The 20,108-nt window shown below is 33.0% G+C and overlaps 3 protein-coding genes across 3 annotated transcripts; 2 read left to right on the forward strand and 1 right to left on the reverse strand.

Annotated features, from left to right (window-relative positions):
• The first annotated feature begins 1,611 nt into the window (after nucleotides 1-1,611).
• Nucleotides 1,612-8,500, forward strand: EMB2777 (Sas10/U3 ribonucleoprotein (Utp) family protein). Its single transcript, XM_007029536.3, has 16 exons — nucleotides 1,612-1,894; nucleotides 1,985-2,076; nucleotides 2,505-2,592; nucleotides 3,183-3,334; nucleotides 3,518-3,664; nucleotides 3,773-3,909; nucleotides 4,534-4,621; nucleotides 4,971-5,150; nucleotides 5,603-5,743; nucleotides 5,826-5,903; nucleotides 6,062-6,201; nucleotides 6,286-6,427; nucleotides 7,344-7,618; nucleotides 7,896-7,956; nucleotides 8,048-8,116; nucleotides 8,224-8,500. The coding sequence occupies exons 1-16, from the start codon at nucleotides 1,786-1,788 to the stop codon at nucleotides 8,353-8,355; spliced, it is 2,031 nt and encodes a 676-aa protein (XP_007029598.3). The 5' UTR covers nucleotides 1,612-1,785; the 3' UTR covers nucleotides 8,356-8,500.
• A 601-nt stretch (nucleotides 8,501-9,101) lies between these two features.
• On the forward strand, nucleotides 9,102-13,831 carry SYP21 (syntaxin of plants 21). Its single transcript, XM_007029538.3, has 7 exons — nucleotides 9,102-9,451; nucleotides 10,316-10,409; nucleotides 10,795-10,934; nucleotides 11,539-11,610; nucleotides 12,419-12,576; nucleotides 12,690-12,790; nucleotides 13,550-13,831. The coding sequence occupies exons 1-7, from the start codon at nucleotides 9,240-9,242 to the stop codon at nucleotides 13,613-13,615; spliced, it is 843 nt and encodes a 280-aa protein (XP_007029600.3). The 5' UTR covers nucleotides 9,102-9,239; the 3' UTR covers nucleotides 13,616-13,831.
• Nucleotides 13,832-14,494: 663 nt separating this feature from the next.
• HSF3 (heat shock factor 3) lies at nucleotides 14,495-19,090 on the reverse strand. The gene is made up of 3 exons (XM_007029540.3): nucleotides 18,579-19,090; nucleotides 15,247-16,541; nucleotides 14,495-14,712 (listed from the first exon to the last, which is right to left on the reverse strand). The coding sequence occupies exons 1-2, from the start codon at nucleotides 18,825-18,827 to the stop codon at nucleotides 15,288-15,290; spliced, it is 1,503 nt and encodes a 500-aa protein (XP_007029602.2). The 5' UTR covers nucleotides 18,828-19,090; the 3' UTR covers nucleotides 14,495-14,712; nucleotides 15,247-15,287.
• Nucleotides 19,091-20,108: the final 1,018 nt, after the last annotated feature.

Genomic DNA, 20,108 nt, shown 5'->3' on the forward strand with positions numbered 1-20,108 from the left:
ATTTTTTTTAATATTAATAATATTTATTTAATTTTGTAGACCAAATTTATCTAATTTTTAAATACATAAGAATTATATTTGCATCTAGTGATTTTTAGTAAAATAATATTTATTATAGATATTATTAAAATTTATTCAATTTATTAAAAAAATAATGGGTATATAAAAATATTAATTTAAAAAATAAATAATTGACTTTCATTTATTAAAAATTAATTTTACATTTTTGAAGTATTTTTATTTTATACATAATTATTATTTAAAAATAAAAAAAATAAGTTTTTCGCCACACACAAGTGACAATAAATATTAATATATATAAAATAGGAATATTGGTAAAACGTTTGGTTATCGAAAATGAACATTTTTATTCAATATATTTTTAAAATTTATTTTAAATCACTTTTAATAATTATAAATATTAAATAATAAAATTTATCCAATCAATAAATAAAAATTATAATTCTATTCAATGACTTTTAGTTAAATGATATTTTATGTTACGGAAGTTGTAATATAATTTAGTTATTAAGTTATTCATAATTGTACTCGTCTTTAGAAGGTAGAATTTTAAGAGTTTTTTATTACTTAATGTACTTGATCTAAAATTTTTGAAAACAATGTATCTATTAACAATTTTTATGTTATAATTTTTTACCATGGAAATTTATTTTTTTTCATACTAATGTTGTTTTTTCCTTATTTTATTATACAAGTAGATCTTTAATTTTTAAACTTAAAATTGTTATTTAGCATAATACTTGAAAAATCCTCAAATTATTTAAAATAATTTAAATTTTTTTATTATATTCAATTAAACTCATATAGTTTTATTTTATATTAAATAAACCTTTATAATAAATGTTACTTGTTATTATAACACATGGTGCTCATATAGCATATTGATAAGTTATAGTCGATGATGATGTAATATGTTAATTACGATATGATAATATAGATATACAGTATTTTTACATTTCATTTGGTATAAAAAAATAATAAGTAGTATTTTAATTAATAATGATTAATTAATTATTTGTCATAAAAAATTATTTAATTTAAAATAAAAATACAATAACTTGATTATACGTAACAAAAAAAAATTATTTAAATTTTTTTGAATAATTAAGATATTTTTTAAAGCATCATGTCCAGTTATTTTTTATATTCAACAAAGTCTTAATGTTATCTTCTAACAAAAAGTTAGTATATCTCTCCAAAAAATTATGATTTTTATATATTTAATAATGTTTTTTAGTTTTTAATAATTTTTTGTACATATAATAAAATTTTTAACTGTCAATGTAGATTTTAGTCTATGTCAACGACATTAAAGTATCAAATCACATACAGTAAATGTGACACGAGAGCTAGTAATGTTAATAATGTAAAAAAGTTTTAAAATTTGATTTTGTTTTGGTTATCGGAAAATTTTTTAATCGAATAAAATCTTTAAATTCTGTTTTGGGCGTTTTGTGGGGCAGAGAATCTTGGAGTTGGGCTGATAAATATTGGGCTAATTTAGGATATCAATTAATTCCAAGGTTTGAACTGGGCTTGTCTGTTTTTGATATCCAATCCAACTGTTTCTCCAAGCTCTGAGCATAAACCCTAGGCACAACTCCGAACTCAGTCAATTTTCACAAGGGTTTTAGGAAAAACCCTCCAGTTATAGGATCCTGAATTCATTGTTACGTTCGTTAACGACCGATACAACTAAAAGATCACTCAAAAGGAATCAAAATTTGAATTTAACTCAGAAATCAAGAAATTAGTTTCCTAGCAATGGGAAAGAGAGGAAAGAGCTCGAAGAAAGACAGTAGAAACCCTAAGAGAAGACACCGAGACGACGACGTCGTCGACCCTGAAGACGTCAATGACGAAATTGATATTTGTAAGTTTGATTTCACTGTATTTTTCGTATATTATTTTATATTTTCACTCATTTTTATCTCTTTTTTAAAATCTTTAATTTGTTTTGCAGTTCATAAGCAGAGGGATGTTGTTCCATTAGATATTAATGGGGATGCTGGAGATTCAGATGAAGATGATGAACATCCTGTTTTTGATCTTCAGGTTCGCATTTTCTTTTTATTATCAAACTTTGAAAGCTTGAATGTTAAAATATGCCAATTTAATTAAAAATTTAACTTTAGGTATCCAGTGTCAGTGTCTGGTTAATAAATTGAGGCTGCATTTTCTTAATTTTAATGAATTTTATACAATTTGAAGAACCTTAGGATTGTAACCATTAAAAAAAAAAAAGAGAAATGTTCTGTTTTCCACAAGCTAACATAGAAAATTATTGGAAAAGAATAAGTTTAGAAAAAGAAAAAGAAAAAGAAAAAGAAATATTGGAAATGATTGCTTGAGGATGGCAAGTTGTACTTAATAGGGAAACCTTGAAATAACTGTTATCGACAACACTGTCAAGAATGTTGGTAGAAGATTTTTCATTTTCTATTACATTCTTATTCGTTGTGCTATTGTCATTCCACGTATAGGATATTGATGATGATGATGAGGAGGAGGAGGAGGAGGAAGATGATGATGATATTGATGATGCTCAAGTTTCTAAGTTTGCAGCAAAAAGTAAGATGATAGTTCAGAATGTATTACATTTTGTGGTTTGTATTTTGTTGCATTTATCTGATAGCTATCAAATAACCATTTTGCATAAACAGTAAACAACTTTTATTAGAATACTGCAAAATGATTTGTTTACGTTTGTCAAATTTGCTGACATATTTTTCATTTTATTTACATTGAGATACTTGAGTTTTTTTCCTTTCCTTGTTATTGAACTATGAGTTAACATAATGAAGTTGTTTAAGTTTATAGCAATATATGTGTGATTTTGCAGTTTAGGTACGTCAGTCATGGCTTAGAAGAATGGTGCCTAATAATTCTGCAGTATCAATTAACCTCCCTCCATCACTCCCTTATATTTACATTAATGTACTTGCAAGCGCATCTAAAATTTGTTCTGCTTTGGAAAAGAAACTGGCTTAGTTACATAGATTTTCCCCTCTGCTCCTTCTTTTCTATTCCTTATGATTTTAGAGGTGATATTTTATGTAGATATATCTATTTATTATCTGATGCAACTTTTACAAGTAGTTGTATTTTACATTTGGTTAAAGTTACATTTCTATCAATTTCTCATTGCATGTGATTTGCAGTTGCAAGGCAACATAAGCTTTTGAGAGCAAAGTTTGGTGGAGTTGAGGATGAAATGAATGATGAAGATGATGATGAAGATGAGAAAGAAGAAAAGGCTCCATGGGGTGGAATAAAGAGCAGATATTATGGTGGTGATAATCGCGACTTTGAGGTAAGAATTTGAATTCTGAGTCTCTTTTCCACTTCATTTTATCTTGTTTACTTGAGTGCATTCTTTTCCACCACATAATGACGGTTGTTTCTGAATAACTTAGTTTCTTTTGAAGACGCTTTCATGTATTGTCTTTTGAAATAGATGTAATTTTTTTATTCATTGTTTGGTGTACTCTTGAAGTTGCACTCAAGTGATGATGAGGCTCCCATGGAAGAGGAGGATGAGGTGAAAGAAATACAAAAAGAAAGAGCAAAAAATTTATCAATTGAAGACTTTGGCCTTGAAGATGCTAGTGAAGATGAGAATAATAGAGAATTGACCTTAGAGGTGAGGCTTGCTTGCTATCCATTTATTTTGACAATGAAATCATTGTTAGCTTGAGAAAGGACACATGAACTTTAAAGATTTCAGTCACAAAACACGTTTCTGGTGCAGGAAATTTCAGCAAAAGGAAAAGGTGGAAAATTATCTTTACTGAGCGAAGAAGCTTTAGATGTCCTGGCTACATTTGAGGAGGTCAAGAAAGATTTGAATGCTTTGTCAAAGGAAGAGCAGATGGATGTGGTACACAGGTGTTTTTCTTTTTGGGTGTAGTTTCATTTTCTACTATTGTTTATTGTTGGTGCTGTTGTTATTATTAATTTGTTTTATAACTTTCATTCTTTTCCTATTTTTCCAGTAGTCACCCACTGTCCCAAATCAACATCTGGAAACATTATGTGCATAGGCATCATTAGATATTTTGTATATGTGTTTGCTAATTATTTGATCCTGGTTTATATCTTGTATTTATCAATCTTTTGGTTGTAAAGCTCTTCATTTTGTCAATGCCTCTTTTATGATGCCTTGTCCCCTTGATAAGATAATTGGTTAATGGAAGGTTTCTACCTCTCTGGCTCCATAAGTAAATGCTTCAAGCTTGCAAGATAAATTTTGTGATTGAAATTTCGATTAGATAGACATTTATTTTAGTTCTGAATGTACTTATGTCTAAATAGTATGCCTTAATCATTTTTTCTGTTTGATGGAAACCTTAAGCATCTTTTTATCTACAAGAATTCTTCTCTGTTATGATATTACATGGATCAGATATCATCTTTATTGTTTTTCCTTTTAGATGGGGCTGGGTGGTGGTGGTTGTTTGGTTTTTCCTATTGTTACCTTGCTGCTTATGAGCTAATAGTTTTGCTCCTCAGTTCTGCACCAGAATTGGTTGGTTTGTTGTCAGAGCTGGATGCTGCACTTGAAGAGCTTGAAAGCAAAGTTAATCCACTTTTAAGAAAGGTATTCTTGTTCTTCTCAGTTGATACTTTTATTTCCAAATTGAAGGGTAATTTTATGGTTGATAGGCTGAGTGATATGTTCATGTTGGGTCTGTCTAGGAAACTTCAATCATGTTGAGTTTCTTGTTTTCCTGTTATCAGGGCTTGCCATCCCTCCAGCCCATCCAAAAAAAAGGGCTTCAGTCTGAGATGATAAATATGATTTTTTGGTTAATTTGGAATTTGATTATGAGAATGGTAATTAAAAGGATAATTTCAAACATTGTATATAGCATAGTCATCGTTTGTAAGTGAGGCTCCTTACATTCTTTGTACATTTGAATGACATATTAAAGGATTTTTTTTAAAAGGCTAAAAAAGGGAAGATCTTTCTGGAAGGTGGGATGCGCTATCTGGAGGTGAAGCAGATTCTTTTGCTGGCCTATTGTCAAGCGATAACCTTTTATCTTCTTCTCAAGTCTGAAGGGCATCCAGTTCGTGATCATCCTGTCTTAGGTCGTATTATGGAGATCCGAGGCTTACTTGATAAGGTCTGCTGTTATCCTTGAAATGTTTCTAGATTTCTGAATTTCTTCTGTGATGTACACAAGAGGAAACATGCATGACCAATAGGCAAGGTGGCTGGCTTTTCATCATTGAATAACTTTTGGTGTATGTATTGGCTTGTATGTGTAGCAATAGAAATTTCAATATTTAAATTTATGGTATTCTCTTACTTTGGTCTATTTTGCCAAATCAAATGGTCAATTCTTGTTAGCTGTATCTCATAAGGAAATACTTGCTCACTACTGCACTTCTAAGTAGATCAACTTTTACTGTACTTAACCTATCGCAACATTACAATACATCCTTTATGCTTTATATTTTATTTTATTTTTCTTTAATTCATGGAGAATTACCTGCTGTTGATGCGAGATTAAGGCTGCTTGTTTGTTACAAGAGTTAATGTCTTTCTCTTTCTAATGCTTGCTCCACTTAACAGGTGAAACAACTTGATGCGAACCTTCCTTCTGAATGGGAGGAGATTCTGAAGAATAAAGGTGCTGAAATGGGTCAACAGTTAGTTAAAGAGAGTGCTGAACTGGTGTCTGACTCTGGCACAAAGGATCATGGTCCATCTCTAGTAGGGTTATTCTTGTCTGTCAACAATGTCTTTTTTGGGTTGTATTTTTGCCTGTCTTCTGATTTCTCATTTCGTGCACCAGCCTGAAGACACAACTAACTTGCCAAAAGTGGAGTCTGCAAGTAGCCATGACAAGAAGGCGGTGAAACTTAAGCATGAGGTGAGATGTGCCTATGCTGCTAATTTTGCACTCTTTTCTTTATCCCCGCCTCTTTTCACCTTCACCCCAAAGGGATTCATATTTCCTTTTCTGTTTCTTTGTCTCTGCCATGTAACTGTTAGTAATATATCTTACTTGAGATTCCCCAAAAAATGCAGAATGATCAAGTTGGTATGCAGAGCAGGGAAATGTTGAAAGTAAGAGCGGCTCTTGAGGAAAAATTGAAGCAGAAGGGAATTTTTAGTTCCAACATCCAGAAGCCTGATAAAACCAAGAAACATCTGAAACCAGTGAATGGGTACTGCTTCTTTTCCCCTTGTTTTTGTAATTTTTATCCTTTTGACAGTATGAGTACTAATTCATTCAGCTTGGAGTTTTACAGACAGCTTGAAACATATGATGATTTTGCTGATGATGCCATGGATGTTGAAGGAGGTGCTCGTGGATCGAGTAATGGGCTTGCAAGCTCACAGCATTCTAACAAAATTTCCCGACTTCTAACTGCTAAACAGAATAAGTCCAAGGTATAAAACTTGACATGCTTTTCTTGTCTTTATATGCCTAGTGGAATGTTAAGATGCATTACAAATCTGTCCTTTGTGAGCTTTTTAATGTGCTCGGAAGTAGCAAGTGCACTGAAGTAGCATAGATGATCTCAGTATGGGGGCAAGCTTATAACCTTCTAGTGCTAGGTTTGCTAGCTACCGAGAACAGTGTGTTATGTTTAGCGCCAGCCTTTCTTTGAGTTGAGCATGTGCGCGTTAGTGGTAGCAATTGGGCAGGTCAAGTCACTTTTGGTTGAGTTTACCTTTCAGGTCATGTTTGGGTTTGGTTCAGCTTTGGCATGTATCAATAACAACTTGATCTGGGTTATTTAGCACTTCAAGTTGCTGACTTTTCCAGTACATTAAGTTTCAGCTTTTGCCATCTCCATTTGGTATCAATCTCAAGGACCATCTTTTATATATCCTGGAATGAGACTCAATTTTTAACAGTTTAGGCTTCCTTCTCTTACTTGCATTGTTGGTCGGTTTAGGTAGAGCATGCATGGTTCAGTAGATATGTAGGAGACTCTACCCCTTCCCTTTTGTTTTCCTTTTGAACAAGCAGCACAAGGTTTCTTTTCTACTATTTGGTGCTTTGCTTTCCCTGATTTTGGGCAATGCTTGCTAGTCCAACCAAGAAAATGAATAGAAGAACAAGTAAAAAGACAAAGCAATTGATGCTGGAAGTGGAAACTAGAAACCTTTCACTATATATGCACCTAAATTAAGTAAAAATCAATGGGATCATTTATCTCAGACTATTTAGACACGTTTCTTTTACAATCCTTCAATGACAGCCTAAGTTTCATTTGCATATTAACTTTTCGTCATGAATCTTGTGTACTGTTGATCATCTAACTCTTGTCCTCTCCTTCCCTCCTATCCTGTTGAGAAGGTTGTATCTGGTGATGATGATTTACCTAGGAGAGATGATATTGGAGAAAGGCGAAGGAAATATGAGCTCAGAGTACTGGCAGGAGCAGCAGTTAAATCTGAGGATGACCATGGAGGTGGATATGACACTTCTGAGGATGATACAGGTATTTCTGTGGAGGAGAATGGTGACACAGAAGACACAAAAGACACAGAAGATTCAGAAGATGACTTTTATAAACAAGTGAAGAAACAAAGGGCTGCAAAACTTGCTGCGAAAGCTGAGTTATATACAAGGTATGTTTCTGCACTGCACTTAACTATTGCTCTTCTTTTGGGGGTATATAGTTTAGGAAGTACCCCGGCTAGATTTGCTTCTGCTTTCTGTCTTTCTGCATTCAACAGTATGGTTAAACTCCAAGTCATTTCTTGGTTAATGTTCATAGTAGATAATTGCATGTGTGTGCCTGTATTGGTTTATCAACAAAAATAAATCTTTCAGCTGCCGAAGTTTGATAAAATTTTCCTTAAACAAGTCCTTATATGTTGTCCTTGAATTGTGTTCTTTCTGCAGGACCTCAGTACAGCCTTCATTACCTGAAACTGTAGATGGAAAACGGCTGATAACTCATCAGGTCCATGCCTCATTTTTCTGTATGACCCAGACCCATTATTGTTCTTCACTGCCTTCTAACATAACCTTTTTGATCTGTCAATTTGCAACAGATAGAGAAGAATAGAGGTTTGACTCGTCAGCGCAATAAGAATACAAAAAACCCGAGGAAGAAATACAGGGTATTTTGGCAGAAAATTTTGATTCCTTGCATTTGGTATAGTATCGCTTCATTGTTTGAATTGTGAATTCATGTCTCTCTCCTTTTTTTTTCTATGATGATGTACAGTTGCAAAGTAAGAAACGAGAGAAAAAACGGAAAGGTCAGGTGCGGGATATCAGGAAACCAGTTGGTCAATATGGCGGAGAAGCCTCTGGAATCAACGTAGGAATCAGCAGGAGCATCAGATTCAAGAACTAGATTCTAACGTCCAGTCTTGTCAACTTAAAAGTCCTGAGCCTGTTGGATCATGTATCTTTCCTGTTGTTGTTTGATTTTTACATAATTATATATTTATTTTGAAGACTAAACAAGAAAGTGCATATTATAGTTTCAATTTGCGTTATGCCATTTTTTTATTAAATTTTTTAAAGCAATTGAAATAACTTAATTAGATATTAAAATAAACGTTTTTTAATGGGAAGGATGATTTATTTATTTTTTGGGAAACATATTTGTGGTTACCATTTGTTCCATTATATTATTGGTTTTAAATATTATTATAATTTATCATAAAAAATGATATCAGCAACGTTACGTACGCAATCAAAGGTAAAAAAAATGATATCATAATTTAACATATTTGTGGTTACACATCTCTTTCACATGTAACGTGATGAGCAATCAAAGATGCGTCTAACCCATCTTACTATGTTGCACTTCGAATTTATCAGATTCATTTAAATGAACTACATTAAATTTCGAAAAAAAAATTTGCTTCGATCATTCAGAGGTTTTTAATCTTATTTTATTTTGCTTGATGTTACTCATATATATATATTATATAAAGAATTTATGGGCCTGCCGGCCCAAAGAATATCCAAGTCGAATACAGAAACCATAAATGTAAAAATAGCGGGGACCCGCGGAAACTTCCTCAATTGTCTTAGTTTGACTTGAACAAGTACAACAAACAAATTTGGTGGAATTAATATATAATTGTAAATACGTCACCAACTATACGCCATTGATTTCTTGCTTTCTTCTCCTTTCAGCTATCCTCCCTTTATTACTCTTCTGTCTTGCTCCGACCTAACCAAATTCCTTCAAAATTAAGGAAAAAAGAAAATTAGAAGGAAGACAATATGAGTTTCCAGGATCTTGAAGCCGGTTATGTTGGGCCACAGCAAGACAACTACTGGAACTCATCTCAGCAAAAGTTGAGGCAAGAAAAAGGAGAGCCTTCGCAGTCGGTGGTGGCCGGGATCTTCAAAATACGAACGGCTCTTTTGGGCTTTGATCGTCTTGTTAATTCCCTTGGTACCCCTAAAGACACCTCTGAATTACGCGACAAGTTGTAAGTTCTTTTTTTTTATTATTTCCCTTTTTTTGGCCTTTTTGTAAAGCAGTTTTCTAAGCTTTTAATTTATTCCCCATTATTTCTTGTAAATCAGAAGATGGATTTTTCTTTTTTTTTATCTGTTGTGGAAATTTGAAATTAATTAGCTATTTTAGGCTTTTTTTTTGTGGTCTTAAAAACTCAAATTTACCATGTAAATGTGTTTGACTCTTGCTTTTCTTTTAAGCTTATTTTCAAAATTATATTAAAGAACATAAGTTTGGACCTTCGTTCTGGAATTTTTCAACTTTTCTGATCTAATAAGTAATTTACTTAACTGTTTTCTGAGTTTTTGGGTGTTTCTATTATTTTTATTTTTTCTTTTAAATTACAAGATGGGGATTTTTTCTACTCTATTGGGGAAAATTTTTTATTTGAATTACTGTTTTAGGGGCATTGACCAATATGAAATTCTGGGGGGCAAACATGCATTTTTACTCTTGGATTTGTTTTAAGCTTATTTAAAAATTGAATTAGAGAAAAAAATTTGGGCCTTTCTGGATTTTTTCAACTTTTATTATTTAGTAGTAATTTAGATAGATATATATACAGAACAAATAATTGGCCTTTTTTTTTATGGTTTTATTCCTTGAGGTTTGGTAGAATAAATGAATGACTGCCTGGTTAATCACTATGTTGCCCTTAATGTCCTAGCCAGTACAACTTGAGACTATAATTTAGAGGTCTCAGGTTTGAAATGGAGGAGCTGGGATTTATGGGATAAGAGAGAACTACTTTTTATTGGATAGCTCAAGATGACATGTATAAAAGAAATGACTTTGCTCTTCTTTGGTCCTTATATCTGACTTTCTCCCATGGCAGGCATAAGACAAGGCTACATATAGGGCAATTGGTTAAAGAGACTTCAGCTAAACTCAGGGAAGCAAGTGAAGCGGATCAGAATGCAGAAGTTAGTGTAAGTGTATCTGCTTTATATTTTGATTTTTCACCTTTCCCAAAATGAAGAACTGTATAATATGTGAGTGAAAAAAATTATGGTGTGAGGATGCAATTAAGTCCTATTTGGGGGTGTGAGGCATTTTATTGTGTTTAACCTCTCATGAGTTCTTCGATAACTGGAACACATGCCCTTCATGATGCTGATTTACTTGTTGGTTTTTCCTTGTTTATCTACTTATGCTTTTATCCTCCCATCTTTTGACTAAATTAGTTTTTGGAAATTGTTTACTCCTCTTTTCTATTCTTGGTCTTGATAAGAATAGTGGCATTACATTTCTTGTTTTAGGAGGAAGGTGATGGTTTATATTCAGTCACCTGACAATGTTTTCATTAAACTGCAGCCCTTGAAGAAGATCGCGGATGCTAAGCTTGCGAAAGATTTTCAGTCAGCTCTTAAGGATCTTCAAAAGGCTCAAAGGCTTGCGGCTGAGAAGGAGACAGCATATGCTCCTTTGAATTCCAAAGAAGTTGTTCCTCTCAGGTAATTTTTACTAGCACTGGAATTACGCTTATGTGTACGCAGCAACACCTGCATACAGGCACATAGCGTGCAGATATGTAGATAAGAAGATGCATGTGTGAATTTGTCAATGTACACATGTGCATATATGCATGTTCAATGTGATTGTAGGTTGGTTGAGTCTGGTACAAATATCTCCTGTTCCCTTCTTTTAAGGAGTGAAAAGTTAACTAACCTTTATGGGTTTCTATATTACATTTTAAACACATATAGTAACAATAAAACGTGAAAAAGCAAAACCTTTTGTGGAGTTTGAGAACTCCGCCATATTAGTGGAGAAAATCAAAAATTGAAATAGATACTGAAGAATGAGTTAAGACAGTTTCTATTAACTCTTCTTTGTAATCTTTCTATTGTTCTTGAAGAATTCAAAAATCAAAATCGGAATGTATTATGGTGACTCACAGGAGGTGTTGGTATTACTTTTAGTATCATGCAGGCTTCTTGAGCTGCTTTTAGTCGTTACAGGGATTAACATACTGTCTATATTTAATTGCAGTTAAGCTATTTTTTTTTGTGCATGATTGTTGTGCTTTATCTTACATCTTGTATTAAATATGTGAAGTTATGCTGCCCATGAGGTGGAGGTAAATTCACCCAAGAGACTAGAACAGCAAACTCTTCTGGTATCAAAAAGGTGAGCAGTTTTTAACATGGTATTTTAATGATATAACCTCCTTTTGTGAAGCTATTACTTATACATGCACTAGCTTTCTAAACATAAGTTAATCAATTTTTTTTTTTAGTGTGGTCGGAAATCTCAAGTTTTGTGATGACTTGATCCATGTTTATTGTTCAGTTTAATTGATTTAACACTTCTTACTTGCAAAAATGTTATTTTCTTTACCTACAGTATTCAGTCTTTTGAGGAGGCAACTTTTTATCTTTTCTAAATGTAGCTTATATTGTAGAATATTTTGATAAATAAAAGAGATGCTTCTGCTAAATTTGTTACTGATGATGCTGGTACTTATTCAAGGAAATTTGGTTGATAGTTTGGAATTCCATAATCATTTAGATATAATATTATATTTCTGCTTCTTTCCCATCCTAAAGAGTAAATTATCACTTCCAGAACTGATCAACCTAATTATTGTTGATTGAAAAGTTGATATTATGAGATTTGATTTGGTGGTTTCTTGAGTCACTTAGGCCAAAACAATAGCCCTGGACTACTGTATCCTTCTTTGAGGCTTTAAATGGGGGAAGCCTTGGTTTCAAATATGTTCTTTGTTTTTGGAGTTGCGATATGCATACTTGGCTGTTATAGTGAGCATTCACAGTGCAAAGCTGTTTTCTCTTGTTTCTTTTCCTTTTAATTTTTCATCAATTGACTTGCTTGAGTTTCTATAGAGAGATGGATATATCATTGACCTGCATTCCAAAGTACTTAATTCCATTTTCCTGTAAATGATTATAATTGTTAACTTATTTTCTATTAACAGACAAGAAGTTGTGCTGTTGGACAATGAAATCACATTTAATGAAGCTATTATTGAAGAAAGAGATCAGGGGATCAAAGAAGTTCAGCAACAGATTAGTGAGGTGAATGAGATTTTTAAAGATCTATCAGTTTTAGTCCGTGAGCAAGGAGCCATGATTGGTAAGACTTGTGTCCGCTATATACTTCTGTTGGAATATCTCACTTTCTTGCTCAAGTTTCTCCAAAGCTTTGGCTTCGAATGTAGCAAGATGTTGAATGTGTTTTCCTTGTAGATGACATTGGTTCCAACATTGAGAATTCCCATTCTGCAACTGTGCTAGCTACTTCACATCTTAAAAGAGCATCCAAGATCCAACGAGCAAATTCTTCTACAGTAAGTTTGATTTATCTGAATCTTTTTCCCTTGCTTCACATAAAACTATTTTTCCTGCTTATTTCTGTTGATATTTGGATTTATTGGAGTAATTTATGGGAGTTAGTTGGTAGCTAATCATTACTTTACTTGAAAGTCTTTAACTCAAGCAGCACAATAATTTTGGTGGGTGCTAGATTCCTAGATTGCCATTAAGTTTAAAAATTTATTGTATTGTCTAAACAGCATTGTTAATGTTGGTCTCCATTTACAAATGCTATTAAAGACATGATTATCAATTATCATTTTATTTTCTTGGTCAGATGTCAATTAATAGTTGCTATACACCCTTGTCATTACCAATCATTGACACGGTGGTTGTTGACGTCCTTGTTGGCATCTGTAGGCTAGCAGAGCATGTATTAATAGATATTAAAAAATTATTTTTTTAAAAAAATTTGGAATAATATTTGTTCCATTTCCTTGAAAGGTTCTTGGTTTCTTTCACAAAACAAATTTAACAGAATGTATGAATAAAATTAGCAAATCTTATGAGCTAAATCCGCCCTTCATGTCAATTTTGTTGGTAACTCCATTGAGGTAATTTATTTTACCAATTTGTAGTCATAATTGTAGTTATTTCACATAAAATATTTCTTCAGTTCCCAATCTTATTCGATTCCGCGCATGAAGTTATTTTTACTCTTTATCAATTTTGGTTAAGAAGAACAAGTCTGTTACATTAAAAAAAATGATTAACCTAATGACTTTTTTATGCAGAGGTGTTTGCTGGTGTTAATCTTTGGGATCATTCTCCTCATTTTCATCATAGTTGTCGTGGCTTAAGCAGCGAAGCATAAAGTTGTATGCAGCAGTGCAACCAAATCATTCTGGTGGTATGAAGATCAGAAATTATACAGCCATGTAATGTATACAAGTATTTTTTTTATGCTGTGGTAAGAGCCTCCACCGAAGGCTCTTAGCTCTGCAGCAAATCATGTATATAGATTGCTCTCCACCCCTTTCATCATTAATAAATCTTAAAAAAAATTTTACATCTTCCATGGTTTGTAATTATTATTGGCATAAAGTTGGTTTTCGTGATCTGAATCAATGTATTGGGTACTACATCCTTTTCAACCCAAGCGTAGAAACTCTTCATTTGCATAGACCAAGTTGCTTCGAAAAGTATACACCATCCCTGCTACTACCCATAAAACAATCACAAAAGTAGGTGATGGTCCTTACCATTTCACTACCTGCTTCGCTGCTCATCTTTTTCAACAAACTTACCTCCATTACTGCTCATTTCGCCATGTCCTGATTAATCATCCACACCGGCTCCCTTACAACTATGAATTCATATCAAATATGCTGGGATTCTACCATCTCTTTCTTCACAAAACTTTCCTCACCAGTAATCGCAATGATCAGGTTATTCAAGGTGCTAAAACCAGAGACCTTGCCCCTCTCCACATTTTATGATGGAGGGGTGTTAAAGTCATAAAGTCTAGAGCAAGGTCGTTTATACTTTATTTCCTGACATAGAGTGGCCTATCACATGCTTCGGGAACAGATAGGAGATGGCTATAGTGAAAGTAATCTCATTTGAATTTAGAGCTGAAAGCATTCTAACCAAACATTTGTAACTATAGCAGGGAAAAGGGAGCTAGAGCCAAAGATTTTTTCTGCATCACATTTCAAGTGTGTATCTTGCTCCTGAGATTCATCCAAGGCTAACTGAGGCCAGAGCATGAATTATTTCTAAGATGATAATATAGTTGAGAAGCATCATACATATGTACTATTAATGTTACTTTGGATAACCATTTCAAATGCATTTTATGTTATTAGTACATATAACATGTAAATAACTCCTATAACAACAAAAGTTTCTCTTTGAACAAAAGCTTTTTCCGCCCAGCATCACGGATCATCAACCTCTGCAAAAACCATAGAAATATGAAAAATCAAAAACGATATAGCTTCTCTTACATTGTGCTGACAGCAAATTCAAAATGGCAATAAATATCAACAGCATCAAGAGAAGGATTCTGAACAAGCCACTTGTCTGTGCAGTAAGAATAAATGAGTAGGAATTATCAAACTTTAAAAGAAATAGCATTTTCTTGCCATCTATCAATTTGCAATTTGTAAAATGAACATAAACATGTTAATAATTTCCTTTTATGTCATCAAAGCAATTCTGAAAAATGACATTAAATGAATTGGAACCAAAGCTGAATATGTCATCTCTACATTCTTAATAATTATAAAAATATTTATCATGATGATGACCAGAAAGAAAACAGAAAATGGTTGCTATGATTAGTACCATGGTGCTTTTCCAAAAAAAAAAAATGATTAGTACTATGTCAGCAAGGAGTACCCTAATTATCAGCTGACTTTGTTATCTTTGGAGAATAGCACTCCTGCTCATCAAGCTTAATATAGTGAATAAACGCTAAAAAGTTTACCTTATAACAGCAAGAAACTTATATGTACAATTTGTAAGACATCACCCCCTCCTGCTATCTGATGTAAGAAGGCCAATTTGCTCAGTAAGATGATTCATATGTGGAATCTTATCCCATCCATTCTCCTGCACTAACAGTGATTCCTGTTCTGTGTTTGCCCCATTTTCCAGTGAACTCGAGGTAATTTCATCTGTGTCCTCAGTGAGTGGGCTTGTTGTAAGAAACTGTTCCCAGAAAACATCATTAATGGCTGGAAGCTTAGGGGTTCCTTCCAGCAAGATATCCATATCATGATCAGTAGAAAAATCATCAGTCTCAACAGGCATTCCACCATTCAAACCAGCTGACATTTGATCAACATATTCAGTATTCCCTCTCTCAGACCCTGCCAAACTTGCATCTGTAAATTCAACAGTGTTACCAGGCACAATTCCTTGCATTTGGGGAAAGTTTGGAAAAGCTGCATCTTTCTGTGATTTATTTATCTCTGAAATTTGATCCACTTTAGTATGTTCAGTTGTTAAATGAGTGGCAGTAGATGGACAAGTGTCAGGAAAACCTGATTCCGCTTGTAGATAAGACTGCCCAGAAGCTGGTGGGACTTCAGAAAGTGTCACTCCAGAGATCCGACTTGAGGAGCTCCCACTGTCTACTGCATTGGAAGGAGGAACACCATCAATCATGAAAGCACCAGGGCTATTCATCGAAGATTCCAGCCTAGATGATGTGTTCATCTTCAATATCTGATGCAGCATTGCCTTCGCCGCCTCATTCAATGAAGGCTGGAACTTTACAATTTGTCCATTAGGAGATATGGCACCGTGTTCACCAGTTAAATTTTCTTCGTCCTGCCTAGGGAGTCTCCTCTTTTTGTTTCCCCCAGTAAGGCGCCTGTTGCTTTCATTCTGCTGCTGTACAAGCTGGCTTAAGAAACCTGGACTTTGCATGGCCTTTGCAAGAAAAGACATCATTTGCTGCTGCCTCTGCTCCATCAGTTGTACACGCTGGCCAACAGTTTGCAACTGGTTATCTGTGGTTTGTTGCTGCTGCCTCAACCTAACAAGTTCCTGCATGAGAACATTCTTGTCCCTCTTAAGCCTCTCAACCTCCTCTTCAAGCCCAAACTTCCCAACCTCAACGCAAGCTCCAACTGATGAGCTCTGTACTTGAGGTTGTTGATTATTGTGTACATTAGCAGGTTTTCGCCTGCTGATAGTTTTCAAGAGATGTTTCTGACCTCTTAAAAATCCCTCATTAGCAAATTCCCAGCGGTCAGGGTCAACTTTCCTAAAACCCTAAAGGAAAAAAATTATGATAATCAACGACACTAGTTATCATATATATTTGCCAAACAGAATGTAGCAAGCCCACATATGTGTAAAGAGGATTGAAGATTAATATCTAATTGAATCACATGTCATCTGTCTTGGTTGAATCCCAATGCCTGACCACAATCAATTAGTAATTACAAGCATATACTTAAACCTGCAGATAACAAACACAATTACAATTCGATGAGTTCTTCAGCTAAAGCAAATAAAATAGGTCAGAAACTTCAATCTATAACATCCAGCCTCTCCATGAATAAATTTCAAACTACAATCCATGGCAGCGGCTTAGATATATTACTCTCTCCATCATGCTTTCATTTGCTTGTTGGTTACAAATATATTTTAAGAAGTCAGAAGAACTTGGCCAAAAAAAAAAGTCTAAAGAAGAAAATCCAATATGTGAAAATCAGGAATTGAATTGTCAATTTAGCTAATCCTGTGAATACGTATCTTACTATGAAAAACCTCACGACAAAATTGTTAGCTTATGATGCCCTTCCTCTTGACTTCATTTGTTAATTAAACACATGTAGTTAGATCAAACATGGCAAGAACAAACAAACCAAAGATCAACTACAGGAAATATCACCGAATATAAAATATATCTCCAGACTTTATAGTATTTCAGATGAAAAACATCAATAAGGCATTTAGAATTTGTTTTAGAAACATGATATCAATACAAATAACACACATGGAACAATAGCACTACACATTTCAGATACTGAAATGAGAGCATAAACATATTACCAGGAAAGACTAGTACGTAAGATATAAGATGAGTAGGCAAGAAATGGCAATAAGTAGTATCATTTAATAAGTAGTATGTTTGATAGGACATTTATTGCATAAAATATAGCTGTATACCAAATCAAGCTAGTAACTACTACTGAATTCCTGCATCTAAGAAATTCAAACAGTATAAAAACTAGACTTCGCATCACGCCTGGCAATAAGGTAGATGGAACAAGTTCAGTGCATTCCATTTAGTATGCTATGTACATTAGTCACAACCAACTCAAACAATTGCTAAATGTAACCATATTTGAAATATTTTAAGTATATAATGACCACTAGAGGAGCAAAGAGAGATAGAAGGAGAGACATAGACAGAGTCTCGTTCTCTTCTAGAAGAGGACACACAAAGTGGGAGGATTAACAAGGTTGCAAGATATATGATCCTACTTCGCAAAATAAAACAACAGATGCTCAAAAGGGCAAAGCATGGGAGTAGGCCAAGATCTTTATCTGCTGTTGCCTGGACTTTGGACCAACCTTATTCATAAATCAGTTATTTTTTTCTCAAACCCCAACTGCAGTTCTCTCAAGTCAGTACATAGTTCTCTCAACCAATCATCCACATGCCATTGACAATCCTATGATAAGAGGAACTCCAACAGCTAAGAGCTACTTAATTATCCAATTTCCAAAAGCACTGACAGAATTCCAGTTTGTGCAATTCAACAAAGTAACCAGTATATTACAGCAGCAATTCCCAATTCCCATTTTTCAACAAATCAATATCCACATTCAAGCAACCCCCATGTTCCATCCAATTCTTCTTACCCCATAACTATACTAAAAATTCATGATCCAACACTCATATCGGTTCTAAAATCCCTCCTCCAATGACAACTCCATTACTAACTTAAAACTATTGACAGTCAACTTCAATCTCATCTATTTTTCTTCTTTTTTGAAAAAAGCAATATAGGAACAACCCAAATTTCCAAACAATCTAAATATTACAAAAAAACCAAACACAGTAAGCTAAACTCTCAAAAGACAAATAAATCAATAACCCCTTCAAACAACAAAATCGCAGTCCGACTCAAGGAAACACGTCTTAGAGATCTTAGATACGAATTCTACGCATGATGTCTCATCACTTTCTATAGCCTAAAGCTAAGGCTCAATGAGCCTCCATATGTATAAAAAATCGCGATCTTTAAAATATAGAAAAAAACAAAACGAATAAACTTAAAACAAAGAAATACCCACATAAGTATTGAGCTGTCTGACAAAGCTGGAGAAATTATTGTGCTTAAAGTACTTGGGTAAAAGGTCCCTTGCAAACTCCGGCACTTTCCAGACAACGAAACTGTTGTTGCCACTGCTCCAAGACACGACTGAGTTGGTGGATGGGTCCTCCACCATATCGTAGGTTTTGCTCAGAAAAGGCGGCACCGTATTCCCGTTCGTTGCAGCCGCCGCGTTGGCCGCCGATATTGAATCATGAAGAGAATCCATTCGGCTTTTAATAAAACTAAGAAGAAGTAGAAAAAAAAAGGGTATTCGCAAATATTGAATTTAGGATTCAGAAAGTGATGGGATTTACCATGAGAGAAAGAAGGAAGAGCTAGATTTTCTAGCGAGAGAGAGGAAGAACAAGGAGGTCAATTGTACGGTCAAGTAGGGCAGGGAATGGGAGAGAGTGAGGGAAGCATGGGGAGAGAGAGAAATGTTTTTGAGTACATGGGAAGGGGAAAGGGTTTAGGCTGCTTTTGATTGAATATTTTGTTTGGAAAAGAGCAGAAAGGGAAAGAGAGAGCAACAGAAGACGGACTGACACGTAGCAGTTTGTAAAACCATATACCAGCAACCACTTTTCTTTTCCTTTTTTTTTTCTTTTTTAAGTCCTACAATTAATATAACTTCTGAAATAAATCTTTAAATTATTTTATAAAATTTGGATACATTCTTATTTTCTATTATATTTTTATTTAAATAAATAATTTTTTATAATTAATTATTAATAAATTATTATTAATTAAAATATCATTAATTATTTTTTATTCACGTAATACTGAATAAGTATTAATGTAAAAATTAAAAAATATCACATAATCATATTATCATACTAAATTAATATATCACGTTATCATCAGTTATAATATATTAATATGTTATGTCATCATCAACTATAATATTTTAACATATTACATTAATGTTATACAGTATAAAATAATAAATAATATTTTAATTTAGTGAATCATTAATTATAAAAATTTATTTGATATAAAATAAAAATATAAAAATTTATTTTGTTGAAAATAAAAATATAAAGTTTATTTAATTTAAAATAAAAATAAAAATATTTGATTAAATGTAATAAAAAATAAAAATTTATTTTAATTTTTTTAAATAATTAGAGATTATATCTTTTATTTATAATTATTTGAAAGGTTATTATATGTATATGGTCAGTGAATATTTTTAACCTTATAAATAATATTAAACTGTTATTGTCCATCTAATTATTAGAAAAGTTTTAAATTTTTTTAAATACACTCTAACAGACATGCGATAGCCTTCTAATTTCGTCTATAAATTTTTAAAACTCTATCATCAATATATAAAATATTTTTTTAAATGAAAACGTAATAAATTTGTTTGTAAAATTTTTAAAACCCATTTCATGCTATATAAAATAATATAATTTTTAAAATTCACAAATTACTTATGTTAATAATTAAAAAAATTAATAATTCAATATATTCATTGACTGAATATGTAACAATTATAAAATAT

This window comes from Theobroma cacao, chromosome 5, assembly GCF_053813885.1.
Source record: "Theobroma cacao isolate CCN51 chromosome 5, ASM5381388v1, whole genome shotgun sequence".
Lineage (NCBI taxonomy): Eukaryota > Viridiplantae > Streptophyta > Magnoliopsida > Malvales > Malvaceae > Theobroma > Theobroma cacao.